Raw genomic sequence first — 26,853 nt, 5'->3', positions numbered from 1 at the left:
TTGCATCTCAAATAGATGTTCACATTAAGGTTGTTAGTTTGCATTTATCTAGAACCCCATTAGCACAGAGTGCTGGATGTCTTTGTACTTCAAGCCAGTTATTTGCTCATGCAAAAGGTTTATCATTTATTCCTAACAAGAATGCTGCTTTGTTTTCATCTTTGCCAACACAATAGAGGTACATTTCCAACTCTGATAGGGCATATGTTTCCTGTCTGCTCTTAACTATCATTCAGTTGTTCTTGTACTTACTGGATCAGGAAGTAGTTAAGACCATAAGACATGGGAGCAGAATTAGGCCATTTGGCCCATCGAGTCTGTTCCATTATTTGATCATGGCTGATTTATTTTTCCCTTCCAGTCTCCTGCCTTCTCCCTGTAACCTATGATGCCCTTACTAATCAAGAACCTGTCAACCTCAGCTTCAAATATACCCAATGACGGCCTCCACAGCCGCCTGTGGCAACGAATTCCACAGATTCACCACCCTCTGGTTAAAAAAATTCCTCCTCGTGTCAGTTCTAAACGGATGTCCTTTTATTCTGAGGCTGTGCCCTCTGGTCCTAGACTCTCCCACTACTGAAAACCTCCTCTCCACATCCACTGTATCCAGGCCTTTAAATATTTGTTAGGTTTCAATGAGATCCCCCCCACCCCACCCATCCTTCTAAACTCAAGCAAGCAGAGGCCCAGAGCCATCAAACGCTCCTTATACATTAACCTTTTCATTCCCGGGATCATTCTTGTAAACCTCCACTGGACCCTCTCCATGCCAGCACATCCTTCCTTCAATATGGGGCCCAAAACTGCTCATAATACTCCAAATGTGGCCTGACCAATGCCTTATAAAGCCTCAGCATTACAAGCTTGCTTTTATATTCTAGTCCTCTTGAAATGAATGCTAACGTTGCATTTCCCTTCCTTACTACCGACTCAACCTGCAAGTTAATCCTGCACTAGGACTCCCTCTCCCAAGTCCCTATGCACCTCCCATTTCTGAATTTTCTCCCCATTTAGAAAATAGTCTACGCCTTTATTCCTTCTACAAAAGTGCATGACTGTACTCTTCCCTACGCTGTATTCCATCTGCCACTTCTTTGTCCATTCTCCCAACCTGTCCAAGTCTTTCTGCAGACTCCCTGCTTCCTTAGCACTACCTGCCCCTCCACCTAACTTTATATCATCTGCAAACTTGGCCATGAAGCCATCAGTTCCATCATCCAGATCATTAACATATAACTTGAAAAGTAGTGGACCTAACGTCAACCCCTGCGGAACACGACTAGTCACCGGCAGCCAACCAGAAAAGGCCCCCTTCATTCCCACTCTTTGCCTTCTGCCAGTCAGCCAATCTTCTATCCATGCCAGTACCTTCCCTTTAATACCATAGGCTCCTATCTTGTTTAGTATCTTCATGTGCAGCACCTTGGATTAAGTGAACAACGTCCACTGACTCTCCTTTGTCTATCCTGCCTGTTACTTCCTCAAAGGATTCCAACAGATTTGTCAGGCAAGAACTCCTCTTAAGAAAACAATGCTGACTTCAGCCTATTTTATCATGTGCTTCCAAGTACCCCAAAACCTCTTTAATAATGGACTCTAAAATCTTACCAACCACTGAAGTCATTCCCTCCATCCTTAAAGAGTGGAGTGACATTTGCGATTTTCCAGTCCTCTGGAACCATTACTGAATTCTAGTGATTCTTGAAAGATCACGACTAATGCCTCCACAATCTCTTCAGCTACCTCTTGCAGAACCCTGGGGTGTAGTCCATCTAGTCCAAGTGATTTATCCACCTTCAGACCTTTAAGCTTCCCAAGCACCTTCTCCTTAGTAATAACCGCTAAACTCACTTCTGCCCCAACTCTCTCGAATTTCTGGCAGGTTGCTGGTGTCTCCCACAGTGAGGACTGACGCAAAATGCTAATGCAGTTCGTCCACCATTTCTTTGTTCCCCATTACTACTACTCCAGCGTCATTTTCCGGCAGTCCAATGTCCACTCTTGCCTCTCTTTTACTCTTTATATATTTGAAAAAACTTTTGGTATCCTCTTTTATATTATTAGCTAGCTTACCTTCATATTTCATCTTTTCTCCCCTTATTGCTTTTTTAGTTGCCTTCCGTTGTTTTTTAAAAGCTTCCCAATCCTCTAGCTTCCTGCTAATTTTTGCAATTTGTATGCCTCGCTTTTGCTTTTATGCTGTCTTTGACTTCCCTTGTCAGCCATGGTTGCTTCATCCTCCCTTTAGAATGCTGCTACTTCTTTGGGATGAACTGATCCTGCGTCTTCTGAATTACTCTCAGAAACTCCTGCCATTGCTGCTCTACCATCATCTCTGCTAGGGTCCCCTTCCAATCAACTTTGACCAGCTCCTCTCTCATGCCCTTGTAGTTATCTTTACTTAACTGTAATACCAAGACACCTGATTTTAGCTTCTGTCTCTCAAACTGCAGGGTGAATTCTATCATATTATCACTGCCTCCTAAGGGTTCCTTTACGTTAAGATCCCTAATTAAATCTGGTTCATTGCACAACACCAAATCCAGAATTGCCTTTTCCCTAGTGGGCTCCACCAGAAGCTGCTCTAAAAAGCCACCTTGTAGGCATTCTACAAATTTCCCCTCTTTGGATCTAGTGCCAACCTGATTTTCCCAGTCTACCTGCATATTGAAATCCTGCACATTGCCTCTCCTACATGCCTTTTCTATCTCCTGTTGTAATTTGTACCCCATATCCTGGCTACTATTTGGAAGCCTGTATACATCTCCTATAAGGATCTTTTTACCCTTGCAGTTTCTTAACTCTTCCCACAAGGATTCTGCATCTTCTGATCCTATGTCACTTCTTGCTAAGGATTTGATATAATTTTTTACTCACAGAGCCACTCCACCCCCTCTGCCCACCTGCCTGTCTTTTCAATAGGATGTGTATCCTTGGATGTTTAGCTCCCAGCTGTGATCTTCTTTCAGCCCACAACGTCATACCTGCCAATTTCTAACTGCACTATAAGCTCCTCTTTCTTGTTTTGTACACTGCATGTATTCAAATATAACACATTCGGTCCTGTATTCACCACCCTTCTCAAATTTGTCTCCATGTTGCCTGAAGTTAAATTCTTATCCCTTTCCAAACTTTCTGTCTTATTTTTTATTCCAGAGTAACCTCTCCTGCGCTCTCCTTCCCTTTTACATTATCCATACTTTTCCAATCTGTTAACTTCAGCTATGAATACCCACAGATTTGTGTGCAACAAAAACAGGAAAAGCTGGAAGTACTTGGGTCGGGAAGTATTCTTGCAGAGAGACGCATGAGAACAGGAATTTGTTGGGGATGTGGCAGGCTTTGGGTAAGAACAGAGGGGGAAAAAAAACTGAGTAAGTGAGAGAAGAGGTGGGAGTTTGAGGCAAGAGTGAACAGTAATGGTACAGGTAAAGAAATAAAAGACGATCTGGAGGAGCTGTACATAGTAACTGAACCATTAATAGCAGCTGCTATCCAAAAGAAGGTGCCTTGATCATGATCAGAAATTGTAATCGATGTTGAGTCCAGAAGGCTGTGAAGAGCCTAAACTTGTGTCCTCAAGCTTCAGTAGAACCATGTAGGAGGCTGAGATTGGGGTTGTCAATGTCTATACGTATGATTCTGGAGCAGGAGTAGAACACTAAGCCCCTCAAGTCTCCTTGCCATTCCATAAGATTATGGCAGATTGGATAGTAATCTGAACTCCACATTCCCATCTATCCACGTTAATTTGTCATTGCCAAGTATCTGTCTACCTTGGCCTTAAAAATATTCAGAGACTCTGCTTCCATTGCCCTTTGAGGAAGAGAGTTCTAAAAACTCACAACTCGCAACCCTCAGAGAAAAATAATTCATTTGTGCCTTAAATTGGTGACTCCTTATTTTTAAAGAGTGACCTCTGTTTCTAGATTCTCCTACAAGAGGAAACATCCTCTCCACATCTATTCTTCAAGATCTTGTATGATTCAATCAAGTCTCTGCTCACTCTTCTAAACTCCAGCTCTTTTCCCTGTATGATAACTAGGTACTAGTGTAGTAAACCTTTTCATAACAGCACTTACAGCCTTCATTAAATAAGGAGAGTAATACTGGATGCAGTACTCCAGTGGTGATCTAGTTATTACCCTATGTAAGTGAAGCATAACCTTCTTGCTTTTATATTCACTTCCCCTCACGATAAACAATAATGTGTTAGCTTTCCTAATTACTGCACAGTAGTTTTTTGCAAATCATTCACCACAAGACCAGTTCCCTCTGCACCTCAGAGCTCTGGAATATCTCACCATTTAAACAATATGCTGCTTCTGTATTTTCCTTGCCACGATGGGCAATTTTCCCATAGTATATTCCATTTGCCAGACCTTACCCCACTCAAGATACCTATATCCCCTTGCAGTCTCTTCCTGTCCTCTTCACAACTTAATTTCTTATCTTCCTTTTGGGTCATCAGCAAACGTAGCAATTGTGCCTTCATCCAAGTCATTTATATAAATTGTAAAATGTGGTTCCTACACTGATCCCAGTGATACAGTGCTCATTAGATCTTGCCAACCAGAGAGAGACTGAACTTCCTGGCTTTGTTTCCTGTTAGCCAGCCATCTTCAAACACTTTGTGTCCTTGTGAACCTGCAACTTCTCTCTTTCATGCTCATCAATTCTCCTTGATTCTTTTTGACACACCAGCATGTGAGAGTTGGAAAGAAACAGGAGATGTGTCCAACTTCTTGATGTGAAGTGGGAAATGTTTGCTCTCCTGAGATGAATATTTGAACAGCCAGCTTTTAAATAAAACAGTTTTTTATGCATTTTTCTCTACATTGCTTAGAATTTATGTCTAAGTGTAAAAGGACACTTCATGGACTGCGAGATTTCAGGCACAAATAACCAGCAGCTCTTGTATTATATTTTTTCATCTTTTGCTTATTTAATTTCATATTAAAATTATACCTCAGTTCAGCCCTTTGAGACCATGCTACTCATGGGATTTTCTGTTGTACAGTGGTGCTTGTTATGGCCCTGCTCACATGTCCCTCATTGTTGGAATAAGATGTTAACAACCGGACTGATTGGAGGTAATAGGTGTGTTAGGGAAAATTTAAAAGCAATGTGACCAGAATCCTGTGTTCATGTTGTGAACTGAAGGGAGGAGTTCAGCAAAACGATAATCCACTCTACCTTCATTGTACCTCATGGAATGAAGGCCACATTGCAGCAACAGGCATTGAATATTAAATTAGGAGAGCTATCAGATCACTGTTCCACCTGGAAAGGAGTTTTGATTCGTGTATAGTGAGGAGAAGGGGCAGACGTTGCATCTCCTTGGTTAGCACAGAAAGGAGGAGGATTGGAGGGGACTGAAGAATGGATTGGTGTGATGGGAAGATTGTCCGTATGGAGTACTGAAAGTAGAATGGATGGGAAGAGTTGTTCAGTGGTGGCGTTACATTGAGGGTTTTTTTGTATGGCTGACGGGTCAGCAAGGTTAATTAGTTTAATCTGTCTTCACAAACATTACATTAGTAATGTTACCATCAAACTTATGTTGAGAACAATGTTGTTATGTTGTGTAGAGTTTTGTCATATTTGCTGAAGTAACAGCTGGAGGAACCACATTCAGATCTATAAGGACATAGATCAGTGCAGCACAGAAACTGTATCCCCACAATATCTGTGTTGACCATGATGTCAACTTTAAATTAATGCATTTGCCTGCACAAGGTCCATATCCCTCTACTCCTTGTTCATGTGTCTAAGTTCCTCCCAAATGTTACTGCCATATATGCTTTCACCACCTCCCCTGCCAACAAGTTCCAAGCACCTACCACTCTCTGCATAGTTAGAAAAAAATCCGGTTGTCCTTCCGCCTCTGATGCTCCAGGGAAAATAATCAAGCTTGTCGAACCTCTCCTAGCTAACAGTCTCTAATCCAGGCAACATTCTGGTGAACATCTTTTGCACCTTCTTCAAAATCTCCACATCCTTCCTGAAATGTGACGACCAGAACTGCACACAACACTCCAAATGTGGCCTAACCAAAGTTTTATACAGCTGCAACGTGACTTCCCCACTTTTATACTCAGTGCCCTAACCGATGAAAGCAAATATGCCATCCGCCTTTTTTACCAGCCTATCTACTTGTGTTGCCACTTTCAGGGAACTATGGGCTTGCACCCCAAGATCCCTCTGTACATCAATGTGCCTAAGAATCCTGCCATTCACTGTATACTTTCCTCTAACATTTGACCTCCCAAAGTGCAACACCTCACTTACCTGGATTAAACCCCACTCATATTTCCAACTGATCTATACCCTGCTGTGTTGTTTGACAACCTTCCTCACTGTCCACAACTCTGCCAATTTTTGTGTTGTCTGCAAACTTACTAATCAGCTTACTAACCTATATTTTCACCCAAATTATTTATATATAACAGAAATGAGTTTTCCCAGCACTGATCCCTGCAGAACACCACTAGTCACAGACCTCCAGTCAGGATAATACCCCTCCACTACAAAATCCAGGATACAGGACTGCTACCAGAAAGAGGTGAAGGGTGGGACCCAAGACAATCTGGAAGAAAGAATGTTCCGCATGCCCCGTTCAGTTGCGTATGATCCTGTCCTCAGTGAGTGCTGATCTCACATTCTCCAGCAGAGGTCAGTGTATAGGAATATAGTAATGGAAATTCTCTGATGTTTGAGATAATTTTAATGCCCCACACTACACCAATTAATACCAATGAACTCAGCAAATACTTTGTTCGAACTTTGGACCTGCGGACATTTTATGGTCTCAGCACACACCACACAACGAGCCACTGTAGAAATAAAGAAGTCTATCCCTGTTGACTTATTTAAAAATCTCACACGTGACATTGTTCTTGAATTAGGGTGCTTGATTTACATTTCAGAATTCCACACTGACTTTGCCTTTTAATTTCCACCAATCCAGGTTGCGGCATTTTTTGCTGAATCTTTACCAAGTGTTGCGGGTCAGATAATTCCACCTCCAGGATATTTCCAGAAGGTAGCAGAGTATGTACTCAATATTACTTTGCCTAAATAGGTCTCATGTTCTTTCTTTAATGTATTAAAATTTTATTTTGGTCTCTGTAAAGCTTTACAAATTATTTCTAGATTAGTTTTTCATTGAATCTGATGGTATGCTAAAGGATGTGGCTTACTCTTTAAGGAAAATATCTGCCCTTTGCGATGTAGGTAAGTTCTGAGTAGCTTCTTCAGCAAGTAATACAGCATGCCCTATCATACGCTTCTGTAAGAAATCAATACAATCCTCAAAAGCAAGACCTCATCACTACACACCCTACCATAAGATTAAAATAGCAAACCAATTTAGGAAATATAAATAAATAAGAAGACATAACATAATTTCAATTTTACAGTAGATATCTAACCAACTAGTTTTTAAGCTTCAATTCTACCTACTGAAAATGCACAAGCCATTTTGACTGCAAGCTAGCTGGGCCGTTTTATTCTCGTTGGCTGCAGGTAGGAATCAGTATCAGAAGATGGAAATAAGACCCTGGGTTTAAATTTTCTTCTAGCTTCCTGCTCCGAGGGACCAGATAATGTTGCTCCTTTCTTCCTATTATACAACTATGGACAGGCTAGGTGTTTTGAAGAGCTGGTGACTTCTATCAATTTCTCTCTTACAGACAAATTTGGAATGTTGGAGGATTATTTGTTGCTGATGAAATCCAAGTTGGATTTGGAAGAGTTGGCAAGCACTTCTGGGCATTCCAGCTGCAAGGAGATGATTTTGTACCAGACATTGTAACCATGGGCAAACCTATAGGAAATGGATATCCTTTAGCCTGTGTTGCTACAACCAAAGAAATTGCAGATGCATTTGCAGCAACTGGAGTGGAGCATTTTAATACGGTAAGTTTGCTGTAGCTACACTTACAAAAACAATATATCCACAAATCTGCAAAATATACATGAAATGAAACTGATAACTTGAGCAAAGGTGGTGCAGGTTGATTCTTAGGAGTTTGCCTTTGCATATGTTCTGGTAAAATGCACATATCCCTGAATTAGAAGTTCCATTCAACTAAAATTTAATTAATTGAAGACCATGAACTGCTGTTCCAGGTCTTGAGTTTCTGAATCATGCAGAGCAGGAAAGTCTGATTTGCCTTATAACTGTAATTCATTTACTAGCCATCACAATTAGCCTTCAGCACTATGTATATTGAATGTACAGCATGGAAACAGGCCATTCAGCCCAACTCACCCATGCTGACCAGTGGGCATACTTCTGTATTAATCCTATTGCCCAGCACATGGGTGGGTGTACCAGTTCCAGGAAGGTGCTGTGGGAAGGGGAGTATGCATTTGTCAAGATAAAGGAGTGAAATAGAGCATCCTGAGGGGAATGATTCCATTAAAAGTGGTGTGTTTGGTAATTGTGTCACATTGCAGGTGTGGAAACATAGAGGATGATTTGAATATGGCGGGTGATGGAAGGTGAGAACACCCCTCTGACCAAGAGTTAAGGTGTAGGCTGGGAGGCACAGTGGTGAAAGCAGAATCAAATGCTTTGTAGCATGGAATTACAGAAGAGCTTTGGTGTGCAAGGTAGGAAGAAGTGTCAGTCCTGATTCCTTTTTAAAATGGAGGTAGAAAGGGCTGGTGAAATGGGGTACCAGTTCACCTCATCAAGATTACGTGGTTGTGCTTCTAAGCCACCAGGCCTCCAGCCTCTCCAATTTGTTCAAGGCTCCAGAAAGTGAAATGGTATCCTGGTAACATAGGCAGGAAGGAGACAGGAATATTTGTATATGTGTTTTAAAAGGTATGTCAAATGAAATTAAATCTAATAGAAATTGCTATGTCAAGTCATAATTAATATACACTTGCAGAGCTGGTTTTTCTTTGAAGGGTTATGTGTTGCAATATTAAATTTTCAAACATATCAGATTGTCACTGTTGTGTTACAGTTTGGAGGAAGCCCCGTATCTTGTGCAATTGGGCTCGCTGTTTTAGAGGTCATTGAAAAGGAAGACCTTTGTGGAAATGCAACAAGAGTGGGTACCTACCTGATGAATCTGCTAAATGAGCAAAAAACCAAACATCCAATCATCGGCGATGTCAGGTACTGATCTGGTCAATAAAATCATTTCTAAGTATGTTTGATTTCAAATTAGTTCAATGACTTTTTTTTATATATCTAAAAGGGGCGTTGGCTTATTTATTGGAGTAGAGCTTGTAAAAGATCAGCAGCAGAGGACACCAGCTACTGAGGAAGCCCAGTATTTAATCGCAAGGTATTGTGAATTTATCTGTGCTCTGGTCTACAGAGTACAATAATATAATTCAAAAGCCATCTTTCAAATGTCTGAAATTAAGTAAAAACTACTTTGCAGCTGTCGTTTTAAAATGTACTCATCAGGGCAATGAAACACTTCCATGAGCTGGCTTTAAACTTCTAACTTTAACTGTTCCTTTGATCGATAACAAATAGGCCATAATGAAAGAGGGTAACACTTTTCAGTCATTAGCTGCAGGCCCTAAGCAGGCACATTTTCCTTTATTTCATAATTCATGGCATGGGAGTTAAACCCCAACATTATATGTGTACTAACAATGTTTGATAGTATTTGAGAGTAAACTACCTCTTACTCTTGTGGCTAGAGCCTCTTGGGTGCATTCTTTGTTTATGGTATCAAGTTGTCGATTTTAAAAAAACAAGTTAATGTTGCTTCATTCTGATTTACCAGATTTGGAATAACTGTGGCAGCCTTTTGCCACAAACAGGAAACCTTTTCAAAAATCCTTTGAATTTGGGAAGTTCAAGATCCAGCAAAGCCTAGCAGAAAAACAGCCTCAGGGAGAATATAGTAGGAGAGTTCAGGGGAGAAGGTCACAGATATGGTAGTAAAGTCTGAGGTTAAGAATGCAGAAGTCGCAGAAAACATTCATTTTGGTTAGTACAGCTAGATACCTACTAAAACCCCAATAGAATGGGTCAGAAATGCATCACAGCATATCTAGTGATGTATAGCTGCTGTATTGGGGAAGTGTTAAGATCCCCTACCCTCCATAATGCTGTGCTGCCCTCCGTTAGCACTCCTGTAATGAAAGTGATCTCATTGCAACACAGCTGGCTGTAGAAGTGGGGCTGTAGAGGCAAAGTACAGAAGCCGCTTGTGAGAGCTGGTGTTGGGTAACCTGGTGTGAGTTGTACAGCACGAGGGAGCACTGCTGGGGATTAGCAGCAGCTGCTCTGTCTCATCACCTCCCGTTGGATGTGATGGAAACTAGTGTCTCCTTCTCTTTGTATGGCTGGTTGGCTCACCCTGGCTGGAAACACTTATGATAACAAGTACAATGGTTAGTAACCACTGTTGAGCTTATTATCATTGCTTGAATGTATGTCTTTCAAACTACAGAGGGATATGTCCCTGTGGATGTTCAGAGTTCAGGACCAAGTGTCCTACAACTAATCAGCACCCTCTCATAATAAAGGACAAAGTACAATTTCCCTTCCCAATTGTAAATCAGTGAGTTATTTACAAGGACACCAAGTCCCTTTAAGCATTTACATTTTCCATTCTATCACCATTTTAATAATTTTCTGCTCTGATGGTTTGTACACTAAAGTGAATGATCATGCATTTTTCCACATTATATTCCATCTGCTATGCTGTTACCCACACACTTAGCTTGTCTAAATCCCCTTGAAGCCTCTTTACACCCCCTTCCCTGCTCACAACCGCACCTAGTTTTGTACCAACTGCAAACTTAGTAATGTGACATTTGATTCTTTGATTGCCTCAGATAATACAAGTTTTGAATAATTGGGGCTCAAGCACCAATCCCTGTGGTACACTCTTCCCAACCACACCCCCCCACCCGCCAACCTGAGGAAAAATCCATTAGTCTATAATGATGTGAGGCTAACTGGTAGGTAGATCCATGTTTTCTCTATCCCTCCCTGCTGTAATCACACTGGTTCCTGCAGATTGGAGAGTAGTCATTCTGGAATGCATAGAATTGTTAAAGAACCAATTCATCCACTATCCTACAGCCACTGACAAGTTGTGAATAGCTGAGGTCCAAGTACCAACCCTTGTGGTACTCCACTACACCCACGTGCACTGGTTTTCCCCCCTAAACCATTTCACAATTCAAATGTTCAAAAAATGCCAATAGATTAATCAGTTTACTTCCCTTTTGTTAATCCATGCTGACAGCTCAATTCTGTTTTTTTCTAGGTGATGTTATTACATCTTTCATTACAGAGTCCAATGTTTTCTCTTCTACTGACAGACCAACAAATCTAAGGCTTTTCATTTACTATTTCCCCTCCTTTCTAAATACTGCAGTCACATTTACTACTCCCAAATTTGCAGAAAATATTACAGAATGTATAGAATTTTGCACGGTGATAATCTGTGCATCCACCATCTTTTAAAATTCTGGAATCCAGGTTTCAGATCCTTGGAATTTATCTGGTTTCAGCCCATTAACTTCTCTATTTTTAAATTAATTCCACTCGCCTTCATTTCCTCATTTGTGGTAGGTTCTCTACTTAGTAATTTCTGGCAGGTTTTTAGTTTCTGCTGAGGTTGTAAGTGTTTTAATTTCTCTGCTATTTCCTTACTTGCCAGTATAAAACTCATTTTTGCCCTTGATTATTTCCTTTTTACATACCAATAGAAACACTTCCATTTCTCTCCAGTTTTTATGTTGCTTTCTGTCAATTGCTTGTTTCTCCTACTTCTAAAATATCCTTGGGACTACTAGAATTTCTAGCCTATTCTTTTGATTTAATACTATCTTTAATTATTGTCATCAGCAAAACCAGACCACTTTTCTTGATGGATTTTTGTGCCTTAATAACTTACAAAATAGATACTTCCTTTTTTTTTTCCAAATGCCATGGAATAATTTGTCATTTTTAAATATAGTTTCCCGATGAACCATAGTCAGTTCACCCCTCTGATCTTCATAGCTCCATTTAGATTGTAAGGCCCTAGTCTTGGATTGAATTACTTTCACTCTAAATAAACCTTACTTATACAATTGAATAAATTGGACAAAAATTTAATTTTTTACTTCAATAACATACCACTCTTTTGGGGTCAGGAAAGAGACCAGATCTACAATCCAAATCACTTTAAAAGAGCCCCTAATAAGACACTTTTCTAGCTGCATGTAACCAGGTATTAATGACAATCCAGTTAAAAACAAAATTCTAGTTCTGTCTGGTCCACTTTCCTTTCTATGTCTTCAGCATTTCCTCGTCAGACAATCAGACAAAATTCCAGAAATAGCACATTGGGCACTATTTGTGGAGAGTGAAACAGAGTTAATGATGCAAATGGTCACCAACCTTGTTAACTCTCTCTCTCTTCCCCCCCCCCCCCCCCCCCCCCCCCAATGCTACTTACCTCTTCAGCATTTACCAATTCTGAGACATCCCTCTGTTTTCTGTTTGCTTTTCAACACCCCAGGTACTTTTAAGAGTCATTTGAACCACCCTCTAAGAAAGTCTTAATAGTACAAATTACAAGTCAACTGTCACCAGGACCCGGTGATAAGAGGCAGCACATGTAGCAAGATAATTCTTCTGAATAGTATGGTTCAGAGTTTAATTGTTCCTACCTTTCTGTTGGAAATGCAAACAACTTCCCATTCCCAAGTCAGGAAGTTGGAGACATTTGCTCCAGACCCAGCCTCAATCACTGTCCTTCAGCTTTTTCCAAAAATGCCTAATGGTAATTCAATGATACTTGCAGCCCTGTAAAATTTTGGGTCGAGGTGGCTTGCTGGCTCAAATTGTAATGTGCATTATAGTGGCACATATGCATCAAACTGAAAATAGATCTGGTATCTCAATCTTGGGTCCCTGGTATTAATGTCACATGTCCCTTAGTGGATTTAGCCATGGTAGTTAGCATGGTGAGAGCCCAAACAGGACAGCTGTAAGGGCAGCAAATGCCAGAGCTGCCCATGGATTTTTGTTTTGGAAGAAGTCCATAGGCAGCATAAGTCACCCACCTGTTTTAGTGAAACACGAGTGGGGAAGCCTGGAATTAGGATGGAAAATAGGTGATTAAATGGTGAAAAGGATGAAGGTTGAAAGTAAAATGAGTAGTTAAGGTCACAAAATCTGCAAATGTTTTTGGAATCATTTTCTATCCAAAAATAAAGTGTGGGTTATGACCACATTTAAGAATAAGGCAAGGGCCAAAATCAGAAAGGCAGAAAATCTGCTCAACCATTTTGTTCATGCACTTCTAAGCTAAATTTTTATTACATTAACATTTAGGTTGAAGAAAGAATTTATCTTACTTAGCTGTGATGGACCAGGTAGAAATGTCCTCAAGTTGAAACCCCCAATGTGCTTCACCATGGAGGATGCTCAATTTCTTGTTGAAAAAGTTGACAGACTACTTACAGGCAAGTATTTTACCAAATAACTCCTCAGGTAGACGATTTTTAAAGAGGATGCTATTGCCCATTTAATAGTTTCCACTTTTACCTTTAGCAAGTCATGAAATTGGGTAAAAGAAACTGAAGGATTTTATACTTTTAAAATCAGTAATTGAATTTAGGTTTACAGTTGTAGATCTATCCAGTAACAGATGTCCATAGAGTCACCATCTTGAATAGCATGGATGAAAATTTTGATTGCAGATGTAATTCATGTATTCTGATCATACACCAGGACTCAATCTAGTGTAGAGATATCAGTTTTGGGTGGGTAGAAAACAATATCAAAAGAATGAAAATAAAATATTAAACCAAGGTGGTTGGGTCAGTGGGAATTAAGTAACTAATGACACCAAGACACCAAGGACTGGAAGGTCCCCTGACCATTCATGTACCAATCCATAAGAAGTGACTTCTTTTGCATGTTCATGGGAGTGTTAAATTTACCTTTCAAAATTCTAAGTTAAACTGGCTGTGAAGGATTAAAGTACTGTGTGGAAAAACAAATTCAACCCACTTCTTTAAGCAGCTATCATTCTTAAAAGGCAGTGTTAATGGTACTAAAATTGATTACATTGTTTGTGCTTCCAATCATTAAATTTTTAATGAATATTTGTTCTAGAAATGGAGATGGCTGACAAGACTGTAACAAATTGAAATAGCTGAACCAAGTCCCAAACCTTAATGAAAACTACAACATGGAAAAAAAATGGCCTCAGCAACCCATTATGGCATTTAATGCAAGCTTTACTTATTTAACTACTATCAATTCTTTACCTCAAAGTTTTGACAAATTTTTCATTGCAATCTTGAAACTGAATTTCACATTCTCTACTTTTAAAATGCAATAACAATCTAGATTACAGGCTATTACAAAGGCCACAGTAAGTACTACAAACTTAAAGTATTTGATGATTTCACACAAATTACTGTAATTCCTATTTAAGTTGAAGAACAGAAATGACCAAGTTTGAGACACTAATTCTATAGTTTAAAAACTTTCAAAAATTACCAGAATCATCTGTTAGACTGGCTGCTGCATCATCCTAGTTTTTACATTAATGTGCTCTACTGCGATCTGCAGACAGCTCCAGATCAGTCATATGCACCCAGCACAAACACATCGTGAGCAAACTTTCTTTTGATGCTTGCAAACTTCAAAAAGAGGAAGCTTGTTCAAGATGGCAGTAGATGCTTCTTTGGTGCACTTAAGGTTTGAATTAATATCTAATGTGTATAATATAAATGATAGTGACATCTTAAAGCTTCTTAGTAAGCAAAAAACATTATTCAACCCAAAATACACAAAAGGAACTTTATTTCAAGAACTTGGACTGCTCCAATAAACAAGTCATTAATGCAAATCCAGAAATTTTATGTAAAATACAAACTTACATAATACATTATCAGCATCCATTGGGTACCAAAAAGTATAGTAAAAAAAACACTTCCGTCACAGGAAATGTACGACACGAAGACAGACTACAAAATTAAAAGTTGTAAAGCTTCCCTAAAACAATCTGTTCTGTACATTTGGGGAGTCATCCAGAATGAAAACAGTTCAAAGAAATTAGTCCCCAATTGCAACACAGTTGCACTGAGAGGACCCGTTGCCCAGTTGATGACCTGAAAGAACACAAAGAAAAACCATCAGTGCCCTCAAATTAATAAATCCAGTTGCAGACACACAGTAGGACTGGCTCAAGTTTGTACTTTCATATACATTTGTCCTATACTTGTGTGCATTGTAATAGTGAACATTTCTTACCATATACTCAAATTGAAATATCAGCCCAATCACTTCTCTTCCCCTCTCAAAAGAGCTATAAAAGTATAGATCAAAGCTTTTAGACAGTACGATTGTGGATGTAATGTTTTCCCAAGCTAGCCTCACACTAAATGGAAAGTGCAATTTAAAAACATGAAGTGTACACAAATTTATGACATCTGGCTGCAACTATACCACATGCCTGAATTACAAACACCTTCTGTGCAATATGGATCCAAGTGCAGTATGCAGATTATTCCACCCAGATAGCCTATCGAACCAAGCAGATCAGATTAACACAAGCATCCTCTGAAAGTACCTCTTCATAAAAGCAACAATATTTGAAAACAAAATGTATTTTAGCATATTCTACATATCATCAGGACATTTTTTCTGGCCTTGCCTCACTTCCAGTGGGATTTACTGACAAAACAAATTTCTCAATAGGTACAAAGGTTCCAAATGTTACTAATCTGGAATACAGACAGAATACTTATTACCTCATCTCAAAATCAACTGCAATGATTTAATCAAAATCAAGTGCAATGATTTAATTAAAATCACAACTTATCCTCATTGTTTGTATTTTGAGATTACCCAACAAGGTGGTGATTCTACAAGTCAACACAGGCAAACAAACTCAGTCCAAATACTTGAAGTGACCAGTGTTATTTGCACTTCTCAACTACTTACTTGCACTCTGATCTGATTCAACAGATTTGTCCTTTATCTTGCTATGGATGAAATGGTTGATAATGCCCACAGCAATGACTGTTCTTCGAAAGTCCATTTCAATGCAATTTTGTATTGCCAAACAGCCGAAGACAGATTTTTCTTTCATTGCTCAGGGGATCACAAATCCAATTAATTATACATGAAGTTATTGACTTATCTTCATGTGACATTCTCTATTTAAAAAAAAATCTGGAGAATGTTGTAGTCCTTCATCCAAACAGTTAGAAAAGGTTTTAAAACCTAATTGTGCAGAACACATTAGAAGTTAAACAACAGTTGTGAACCCAAGCTTTAAAAGTTGCCACAAAAATAGTATTGTTTCTACAAAAAAAGGTTCAGACTGACTTCTCACTCTACTCATCAGTACGATGTACAGGAATAAAGTATGTGGTCTACATGCCAAGAATTGGACCATGTGAATTTTAGTCATGAAAAAGATCATATGTTGTCATTGGTATGTGCTGCTGAGCCATGTTAACAAGCTAGACCTTTGAACAGGGCAAACACATGCACACAAATAGAGCATTTAATTCATACCATCCAAATTATTTATAAATTGGAAAGTTTAAAAATCTATAATCAACAAAATATACTGCAATGCATCCTTAAGTTTCTGGCTACACTATACCTAGTATAGAAAGTCCCCGACTTACGTAAGAGTTCGGTTCCGGAAGCCGTTCCGTAAGGCGAATTTTACGTAAGTCGGATTTCACTGGAGCCATATGCACGCTTACTATTTTATACTTTGGTGGTGGTAGGTTCCTATCCTATCATGTTCTATGCACTGCATGAATACACAGTATTCTGCAATAAAATGAAAAAAAGAATCATGGATTAAATAAACTGTAACGCGAAATGTAGCCACAAACTCTACCCACGTGGCTGCAAATAGTACCCACTATGTCCATAAAAATTTCTGCAATTTGTGCCAACTGTTATGTAACTCAGGGAGGATCTGAAAACTGTATTAGAGCAATTTGTCACAATAGATTAGGAAAACCTTAAAGAAATGCACATCAACTAACTTTCCTTTTGTCTCCAATCCTGCAACAGCTTAACCCAGAGGCATCCAGTGCCTCATGTTCTAAGCATCATTCATTTAGAGTTTCAAGTATTTTTTTAAAAATATAAATATTTTAAATAAAAACACTACAAATGTTTAGGAGGATTCCTGTTTTAATAATTAGGCTCAATATATTCCTTTAGTAATATTCGCATACCTGCATTCACATTCCATTTTAATATGGTTTGTAGCCACCTTGAGCTGCCCCACGTCTTGGTGCTTTCCCATAGTTACCATTACTCTGATCTGGATAAAAACAAACTCGGTTAAACGCCTAGTCTCGAAGTTTAACAAAGCAATGCTCTTTCCTCCAAAAGAACGCCAGCAAAAAAAAGAGACTATTTAAAGAATTTTATTCACAACATGCAATCTTTTAGTGCAGAAATAACAATGGAACATAGGGAGGTCATTTCCAGCTAAATCACCTGAAAATGTAAAAATGCATCAGTTTCTGCAACATTTGAGCTTCAACCCCTGCTTCAGTGCAGCTATGAATATACTTACTGTAGTCATATCCTTGTCCATATCCACCATAGTAACCACTATTGTAATTATAGCCAGTATAATCATAGCCTCCATATGCACCATAGCCACTTTGCCCGCTGTAACCATAACTGCTGCCATAGCTTGGATTCCAGTAATTATTGCTGTATCCTTGACTCCAGTTCTGACTTTGACCTTAAATTTAGTAAGAGACACAGGTAAGCACTAAAAGAAAAACCCATTCCACAGATGGTTTTATCCCTCATTTTAAGATATTGTAAGCTTGCAACTCACCAGCTCCACGACCACCACCTCTGCCCCTTCCTGAAAAGCTGCCTCTGCCTCCCCACTGCTGTTGCTGTTGATAAACTTCTTTAGGCTGAGCCACTTTGATTTCACACTGTTTTAAATAAAAACATGCCTTAATGTCAAAAATTCCACAGAATTGTCTTGAAAAGAAATAAGCTTTTTCTTGCCACTACCTTGCTATTTCCAACATCATGGTACTTCTTCTCCAAGATCTTTTTCACTGGCTCTTCTTCTTTAAATGAGATAAAACAAAATCCTCTTCTCTTGTTGGTCTTACTATCCATTGGAAGTTCAATTGATTCCACCTTGATAAAAATTCCAATAACGCTTTGAGTGAAGACATAACTGATGTTTCATCAAATCCACTTCAATGTATTAGCACAAATATTAAAGGTGGGGTGCATGGGGCAGATGAAAATGATACATTTAGACAGACCATCTGCAATTAATTCAGGGTTGCTTTTTCCTAAATATACAAAAGGTATTATTTCAGATCAGGGCCAGTTAGGACAGCGCACCGATCTTCCCCAATAGGCAAATCTGAGTGTTTTAGTTTAGTCAATTGTTGATATAACTAGGTTCAAATATAATTAAATGCTTTCATTCAAGAAAAATACATCCATTCCAAATGCAAAATCTGCACTACAAATGTGAACTCATTTTAGAAATACAAAAAAAATAGAAGGAAATTCAATCCTGGAGCCTGCTCCACCATTCAACAAGATGAATCACCACCAACTTCAGTACCCTGTTCCTAAATTCTCCTATCTTTTGATTCCTTTAGCATTAAGAAATACATCTATCTCCTCAAATACATTTAATAACTAGGTTCAACTGCCTTCTCTGGTTGAGAATGCAACAGGTTCACCACTATGTGGGAAACTCCTCCTGGTCTCTATGCTCCCTGCAGTTGTGACCCCTGGGTCTGGAACCTAGACAATGCAACACCTCTCTGTATCTAGTCTGCCTAATCCTGCAAGTATACATGTTGTGTTCCTTTGAAATCTCTTCTCATTCTTCCATAGTGAACATAAATAGGTCTAACCAACCTAGTCTCTTCTGCCTTAATTCAGCCATCTCAGGAATCAGTCTTGTACACCTCTGTTGCACTCCCTCCACAGCAAAAACATCCTTCTAAGATAAGGAGATCAAGAATGCACACAAAACTTCAGATGGAGTCTCAGTCATAGCACAGAAAATAGGCCCTTCAGCCACCATATCCATACCAAACATTAAGTACCTATTTATAACAACTCCATTTTCCTGCACTTCACCCATAGGCTTATTTCTCGCTGCCTTGGTAAAGCAGCCAATGTAGCCAAAGACCCCTCCCACCCTAGATCTCCCACTTCACAGCTGTCTGTAAACTTGGATATTACATTTAGTTCTTTCATCAAAATCATTGATACATATTGTGAATAGCTAGTTCAATGTACTGATACCTGCAGTACCCCAAAAGCATGCCAGCAGGAAGACCCCCATTTACTCCAACTCTAGTGGGTACTTCTCCAGTTGCACCGGGAGATACATTTTTAGTCAGTCTTACAAAATGCCTAGTAGTGCAGAAGTTGTCCATCTTGTGGAAATGCAAGAGGAATTCACAACAACCCCTTGCCCAAATAACAAAATCATTCCATTGACCAGGATCTAAACTTAGGTACAAAGCCCCAACCAATAGCTTTTCATGCTGCCTATTAAACACATTCTCATAACCCATTACTCTTAATGTCAATACAGAATATTTTAAATAGACATCAAAATACCAACCTCACCAAAGCCTCCAAAGTACTCTCTGATCTTATCCTCTGGAGTATCTGGATGAAGGCCTCCAACAAAGATTTTCTTTACAGGTTCCTTCTTCATTGCCATTGCTCTTTTAGGATCAACTACTCTGCCATCTAGTTTGTGTTCTTTTTGTTCCAATACCTATATATAAAAAAAACACTGAACTGTAACAGGAAAGACATTTTGTTCAAAGGTTTTTGAATTAGAACTACTGTTACCAGTAATTGAAGCCAACAAAAAAACTGCAGATGTTAGAAATCCAAAACAAAACCAGAAAATGTTGAAAGCACCATATGGGTCAAGCTGTATCCATGGGAGAGAGAATGTTTCAGCTAAAGGAGAATTCTGTTTATTTTCACTAGTGACTGTTTAAATGATAATACTTTGTTACAGTTCATAAAATTAGTGGCTCAGGTACAAGATGCAATCTACTTGGCCAAATGTTACATTTAACAATTGTGAATTATGTGCCTGGACAATGCAATTGCTGATGTATAATAAAACAACTGATGCAATTATTATTGTCTCCATCCCATCATTTGCTGATAGGGTTGGATGAAGTATGGCAGGAAGCAGAATAACCACCAGTGGTCTACTTGGACTAGGAAGTCCATTACTTGGTTGTGAAGTGGTTAAAAGTTGGCTACCTAATAGATTCAGATAAATCAAACACTGAAGGGGCAACACTAAAAGATAATTTGAAAGTTTAAATTGCTCTGGAAGACCAATATTCCAGTAATCTAATTAACAATCAGACATTCTGTTAGGTAGACAGGCAAGAATCATATCACAAGTCAAATGGTTAAAAGTCTACTGTCAAAGGGAACTTAGCATTTAGTGCAGTAATAATATTAGAGCATATTGTTACAGTTTTATCTGGAGGAAATTGATTTGTTCAAACAATAAGACAAGCATGGTAATCACATTCAATAGATCTCCATAAAGCAACCAACTATCAAATAATACTAAGTGGGCCAAATTCTGAATTTTTTGTTAGTTTTTTTCTTCTAATGATATCTATCAATGTGTCACTTGCTTCTTGTGGGATACTAGTCATTTAGCACTTACCCATTTACCCAATAAGATCCTAAGATTCCTTCAATCCCAATAATTTTAGCCAAGTTTCCCCACCAGGAATTTCATCAATTTAATTAGTGAAATTAATACAAAGAACATCCATGGACATTCCCCTGCCACTACTTCAACAATCTTTTCAAAAATGCAAACCAAGTAGCAGACAGCATATTCTCTCTGCAATACCATGCTGGCAGGCGTGCTCTATGGTCAACTGAAATTCAGGGATTTAGACCATTTGGGCCTGATAATGCGTCATTTTTGAGGTTATTAGTATCTTTTCTTTAAACAAAACTATCATTGCATTTTCATTGAAATTCCTGGAGATACAAATAGAACTGATGTTCTTTAAAGACTTCAGGACAAGCCTATAACGTCATCAAAAGCACAGCTGATGTTTTCATTCAGTCAAGGCACTGAATTGCAAAGTTTATGCTACACGTACCTCTAGTTAGGCCACAGCCAAGTAACGTGTACATTTCTGGTCACCATATTACAAGATGATTGCACCATGCAGGTCAGATTTACAAGGATGTTACCTTATTGGAAAGTTTTAACTATGAAGAAAGATCAGGGCTGTTTTCTTTAGAACAAGGGACACCTAGAAGAGATTTAACTGTTTATAAAATTACAAGAGGCATTGATCAATCCGCCTTCGATCTATCTCCCTTAGCAAAGGGGCCAAAAACCAGGGGCTCAAATTTAAAGTAATTGGTAAAAAGATCACAGGAGATAAGGGGAATTCTTGCAACAGACACTGATAGGAACCTGGAACATGCTGCCTAGAACGGCAGGCAAAAACCCTCAGCCCATTTTTGTAGTACTTTGACGTGCAACAGAACAGCCATAACCTGCAGTGCTGTAGTCCTATTGCTAGAAAATGGGATTAGGCCAAGTGGCTTGGACATTGCAGGCTGAATGCCCCCCCCCCATCTGCATCATAAATTTTCAATGAGTGTATGACACTGCATTCTACCTTTCTTATTCGAACCTTACGTTGCCTCGTAAAAATTGCACGTCAACTTTATTTTGCAACTTCTATACTTCCAGCATTATATACTAGTATAAAACCAGATTTCTGCCACAACCAACGTTCCACCGCCAATTAATTGCATTTTCCCACGATCCCTTTACCAACGTGTTGGATAGTTCGAGCAAATGTAAAACAGAACCGAAACCCATCTCAACCTTACCCTATCGGCGCTTGAAGAATCTTTGAAGAGGATAAATCCAAACCCCCTCGACCTCCCCGTTGCAGGGTCCATCTTTATTGTACAGTCCACAACTTCGCCAAATTTGGAAAAATAATCTTTCAGGTCTTTTTTGCTGGTATCCCAGCTCAAACCTCCCACGAACATTTTCCTGTTGGGGAGAGAGGGAGAAAAGACGAGCCTTTGTCAGCGTGTGCTGCTCCCCTCCCCCAGTCCGAGAGAGCACATGGCGCGAACAAAGATGCGGCAGCGAGTGAACAAAGAAGCGGCCGCCGACCACGCAGGGCCGCTCGCCGCTTCCACAAAGGCGGAGACGGAAGCCCTCTCCCGCGTCTTTGTTTAAACCCCAACAGAAAGGGTTGGCCCATTTAACGCAAGAGACGGGGTGCAGCCAGCCGCCGGCTAAAGGCAGCAGTGGCCTAAGGCACCGTGAGCGGCTGCTACCGCCGCAGGGCCGCTCCACCCAGCCCGCCGCCTTAAACTCAAGGGCCGCGGCCGGGCCGGGATGGGGGTCGTCGCTAGGCCTCGGCCTGCTTACCCGGCGTCTTCCTCATTCTTACTGGCGTTGATCTTCGAGCCCTCAGTCTCGGCGCTCGCCGGAGCTTCCGCTCCATCCGCCACCATATCCTCACCGGCGTCCGGGCCCTCCCCGTCCTCATAGTGGCCGTTCTGGGATCCCTTCACTTGCTGCTGCTCCACGTCGGTCATTTTCACTCTCGCTGGCCTGTCTCGGGATTGCGGTGCAGTTTCCTTTTTAATTAGTTCATCAACGAGCCGCGCCACTTCCAACTGTGGGGTCGGTGCAGCGCACGGCCTCCCTATATAGGGGCCGGCGCCCGCCACCGCGCAATAAAGGCAGCTCTCATTGGACGTACCGATCAACAATTCAGTATCGCGTTCTTCTATTTGTTTAGGGATTCCGCTTCCCCTTCTCCTGCACAAGTCACTTCTAAAGTTTCTCTGAAGCTGGTGTCGCACAATGGAACTGACAGAAACAGGGCATCGCAATGCAGAGGTGCATGCATTGCAATTTCTGGAGCGATCACAAAAATATTCCTCTGTTTTTAGCGGAATCTCCCTCGTAAACTCCGTTGATTTACCCTTTAAACCGTGTCAAAAGTTCTATTCAATATATTTTATCTGGTTTACCTTCCTTGGTTCTATCCTCAGTTTGTATTTCAAGTTGATTTTCGTTCCACCTATATATTAATCCAATTTCCTGAATTTTATATTATGACCTTCATTTCCTGACTATATCTCCCACGTTTACCTTTTGCCCGATTTCTTCGTGCTTCTTTTCATGCGTTTGATACGTTAGGAACAGAAATTAGTCCTTGGGGGCTTGCGCTCGTAGCGCCTCTAAGTAGCAGTAATCCACATCCGAAACCTGGTTCCATTGAGGTCAACTGATCCAGGATAATTTTGTACCCCGGGCGTCATGATGTCAATATAAAATATGGGCAGGAGAAAGAGATTGCTAATGATGTTCATCAAGATTATGGCTGATCTTCTATCTCATTGCTATTTGCCTGCACTAATCAATCAATCTGTTTCAAATGAATTCAATAACTGAGCAGTCACTGTCCTCCAGGATATGCAATTTCAAAGATTCATCACCCGTCTGAGTGAAGAAATCTCTCATCTCAATCCTAAATGATGACCCCCTTATTCTGAGACTGTGACACTAATTCTGAATTCCTCATCTAGGAGAAAACATTCCCCCTGCAATTCATCCTACATGTTTCAATGAGATTACCTCTCATTCTTTTAAACTCTAGAGAATGCAGGCCAAGTCTACTCCATCCCTCTTTTTACAACAAACCCACTATCCCAAGAACCAGTCTGGTGTGTATATATATTTTAAGGTAAGATCAAAACTGTGCTCAATACTCCAGGTGTAGTCCCACTAAGGCCCTACATATTTGCAGTAAAACATCTTTACTCCTATTCTCAATCCTTTCGTAGTAAAGACGAACACACCATTTGCCTTCCGAATTGCATCCTGGATCTGCAAGGACACCTAAGTACCTTTGAATGTCAATATTTTCCAATCTGTCACTGTTTAAGAAATACTCTGCCTCTCTGTTTTAAGCACTGCAGAGGACAACCTCATTTTTTTCACATAATATTCCATTTGCCATGCTGTTATCCACTCACTTAGCTTGTCTAAATCCTTTTGAAGCCTCGTTACATCATCTTCCTAACTCACAATCCCACCTAGTTTTATAACGTCAGCAAACTTGGAAATATGAGATTTGATCCCCTCATCCTAATAGTTAATATAGATTGTGAATAGCAGGAGCCCAAGCACCAATTCCTACAGTACCCTCTCCCTCCTCATCACTGCCTGCAACCTGAGAAGGACATTTTGTTCTGTATGTTAACCAGTTCTTTATTCTCACCAGCTTATTACTGCCCAATACCATGTGCTTTAACCTTGTTGACCAACCTGTGTGGGTGTATTGAAAGGCTTCTGAAAATCTAAATATACCACTGCTTGACCCTATTTACAGGAAGTCCCCGGGTTACAAACGAGTTCTGTTTTTGAGACTGTTCGTAACCCGATTTTGTACGTAACTCGGAACAGTGTCCGCGCATGCACACTTGGCCCGGGGATCACGGCCGCACGTGCACACTTGGCCCGGGGATCGTGGTGGCACACGCACACTTGGCCCGGGGTTGGGCCAAAGAAGGTGTACCGCTGCCATGGTAGGATCGGGGGCCGGGCCCGCTTACAAACCAAAGGTTGTTAAGACCACGAAGGTCGGTTCGTATGTACGGGCGTTCGTAAGTCGGGGACTTCCTGTGTTCTATTGTTCACAATTATAAAGAACTCCAAGAGATTAGTAAAACATGCTATTCCTTATATAAATTCATGCCAACTCTACTCAATCCTATTATTTTCCCCAGGTGTCTTGTTACCACATTCCTCATTGTAGATTCCAACATTTTTCCTACATTTGATGCAAAGCTAACAGACAGGTTGGTAGTTCCCTGTTTTCTCTAACCCTCCAATGGTCACACTGGCTACTCTCTAATCTGCAAGAACCATTCTGGAATGTATAGAATTTTGAACGATGATAACCAGTACATCCATCATCTCTACAGCTATCTCCATCAGAAATGTGGGATAACTTCTATAATACTTTCTTTATCCAATATTAATTTTCTTCACTATTTCATTCTTGCTAGACCCTTGGTTCTCAAATATTTCTGGCAGAATTTTGTCTTCTCTCAAAGAGAGATGAAGCAGGCATTTACTTTCTCTGGCATTTTGATATTCCCCATTATAAATTCTCCCATCTCTTTCTGTAAGGGAGCCACATTCGATTCACAAGTCTTTTCCTTTTACATACCAGTAGGAGCTTGTACCTATTGAAGTGAATTTCTGTGCTTAGAGGGGTGATAACTAATATACAGGAGATCACCAAAATGCAGTAGAGTAGGAACAGCCTTGTAGCAAATATCAATACAGCAAAGTGGAAGTGGCTGAAAGATAAAGATTACTCGTTCCTTAGAAGGCAAGCAACTATATTTGGTGAAGGTGTAAAACAATTAGAGCAGAAATATAGTTTGATGAGACCTTAAAGGTTGTGAACAACGTTCTTACATACACTTGCAAAGGGAACAAAATTGAACAATGTGGGAGGTTAGGGAGGAAAGAATTTTGACCTTGCCATTAAACTACCTACAATAGATTCCTTATTATTTGCCCTTGGCTCTTTCCAATTTCAAATCAACATGCTGCTTATTATCAACATTACTTAAGAACATTGTATCAGTCTCCACTTATTTGCTGATAACATCTAGTTCCACATTACCACCTTGAACCTCTTGGAATTTCTAACTTGTCAAACATCCAGTACTGAAAAGCAGACATTTCTTCCAATTAAATATTGGGAAGACGAAAGCAATCTTTGCTCCGTGTCACTAACTGTTCACTGGATATTGATTCTAACCCACCTCCTAGGAACTGCCTGAGACTGAATCAATTGCAACAGTGGCATTTTGGATCCTATGGAGTTTAGACCACACATTCATAATTACTAAGACTGTGTGTTTCCATAACACTGCCTGATTCCATGCCTTTGTCAGCTCAACTATGACTATTACCTTTAGACTTGTTTCTTCTAATATATACTTGGCTAGACTCCCTCATTCTCCTCTCTGATCTTGAGGTATTCCAAGACTCTGCAGCCCATATCCTAATTTACAGCATAACCTTTTCACCCTGCCTGGCTACATTAGCTTCTGGTTAAGCAACACATTGATATTAAAAGTCTCAATTTTCTTTCCAAATCTCTCCAGGACTTGCCTGTCACCAACTATAATAAATTACACTACCACTGATGTCCATGCCTTCAGTCTGAAATTCCAGTCCTGAACCTCAACACTTTGCTCTCTTCAGAGATGATCCTTAAAAATCTAAACCTTGGACAAAGCTGTTGATCATATGCCCCAACATCTCTTTACAAGACTCTGTGTCAAATAGGTCCCCAAACCTCTTTGCTTCACTCATTCTTTTTTCTTCTTTATGATGGTCTTTAAAACCCACATATTTGTCAAAGCTTTCAAACATCCTTCCCAGTATCTCTTTACGTGACTCTCTGACAAATTTTCTATGATAACACTTCTATGAAGAGCAGTGAAACTTTTGATGTTGTAGATCTCACGGTGTAGTTCTGATCACCATATAGTAAAAGAATGAGGAATAACTGGAGACTGTTCAGAAAAATATCACAAGGATGTTATTAGAATTGAGAAATACAGTTACAAAGAAACATTAAAGAAAGCAAACTTATTTCAATGGAAAATTCTATTGAAAAGAAGAGAATATCAGGAGGTGACAGAATAAAGGTGATTAAAACTCTAAAAACATTTTCAGAGGATTGAAATTTTCAAAATGTTCAGAGAAACTATTGATTTTTCTCTGTCTACAC

The 26,853-nt window shown here is 39.8% G+C and overlaps 2 protein-coding genes across 4 annotated transcripts in view; one reads left to right on the top strand and one right to left on the bottom strand.

Annotated features, from left to right (window-relative positions):
- Positions 1 to 14,652, top strand: part of phykpl (5-phosphohydroxy-L-lysine phospho-lyase) — a 39,489-nt gene extending 24,837 nt beyond the window's left edge. For both annotated transcript variants that reach the window (XM_052013613.1, XM_052013614.1), the window contains 6 exons: positions 6,974 to 7,056; positions 7,698 to 7,923; positions 8,985 to 9,139; positions 9,222 to 9,311; positions 13,322 to 13,452; positions 14,108 to 14,652. In XM_052013613.1, the coding sequence (XP_051869573.1) occupies positions 6,974 to 7,056; positions 7,698 to 7,923; positions 8,985 to 9,139; positions 9,222 to 9,311; positions 13,322 to 13,452; positions 14,108 to 14,142 (720 nt within the window). In that variant the 3' untranslated portion in view covers positions 14,143 to 14,652. The remainder of the gene's footprint in view (positions 1 to 6,973; positions 7,057 to 7,697; positions 7,924 to 8,984; positions 9,140 to 9,221; positions 9,312 to 13,321; positions 13,453 to 14,107) is intronic.
- Positions 14,653 to 14,786: 134 nt separating this feature from the next.
- LOC127569210 (heterogeneous nuclear ribonucleoprotein A/B-like) lies at positions 14,787 to 22,727 on the bottom strand. 2 transcript variants are annotated; one of them, XM_052013615.1, is made up of 8 exons: positions 22,452 to 22,727; positions 21,896 to 22,064; positions 19,611 to 19,769; positions 18,017 to 18,148; positions 17,829 to 17,934; positions 17,556 to 17,729; positions 17,209 to 17,297; positions 14,787 to 15,111 (listed from the first exon to the last, which is right to left on the bottom strand). In XM_052013615.1, the coding sequence occupies exons 1-7, from the start codon at positions 22,619 to 22,621 to the stop codon at positions 17,227 to 17,229; spliced, it is 981 nt and encodes a 326-aa protein (XP_051869575.1). In that variant the 5' UTR covers positions 22,622 to 22,727; the 3' UTR covers positions 14,787 to 15,111; positions 17,209 to 17,226. The 2 variants fall into 2 exon arrangements, with proteins under 2 accessions (XP_051869575.1, XP_051869576.1); XM_052013616.1 differs by lacking the exon at positions 17,556 to 17,729 and having other exon boundaries at positions 22,452 to 22,726.
- Between the last annotated feature and the right edge of the window lie 4,126 nt (positions 22,728 to 26,853).

Source organism: Pristis pectinata, chromosome 4, assembly GCF_009764475.1.
Source record: "Pristis pectinata isolate sPriPec2 chromosome 4, sPriPec2.1.pri, whole genome shotgun sequence".
Classification (NCBI taxonomy): Eukaryota; Metazoa; Chordata; class Chondrichthyes; order Rhinopristiformes; family Pristidae; genus Pristis; species Pristis pectinata.
Note: the sequence above shows the minus strand (reverse complement) of the source record. Positions and strands in the feature narration are given on the sequence as shown.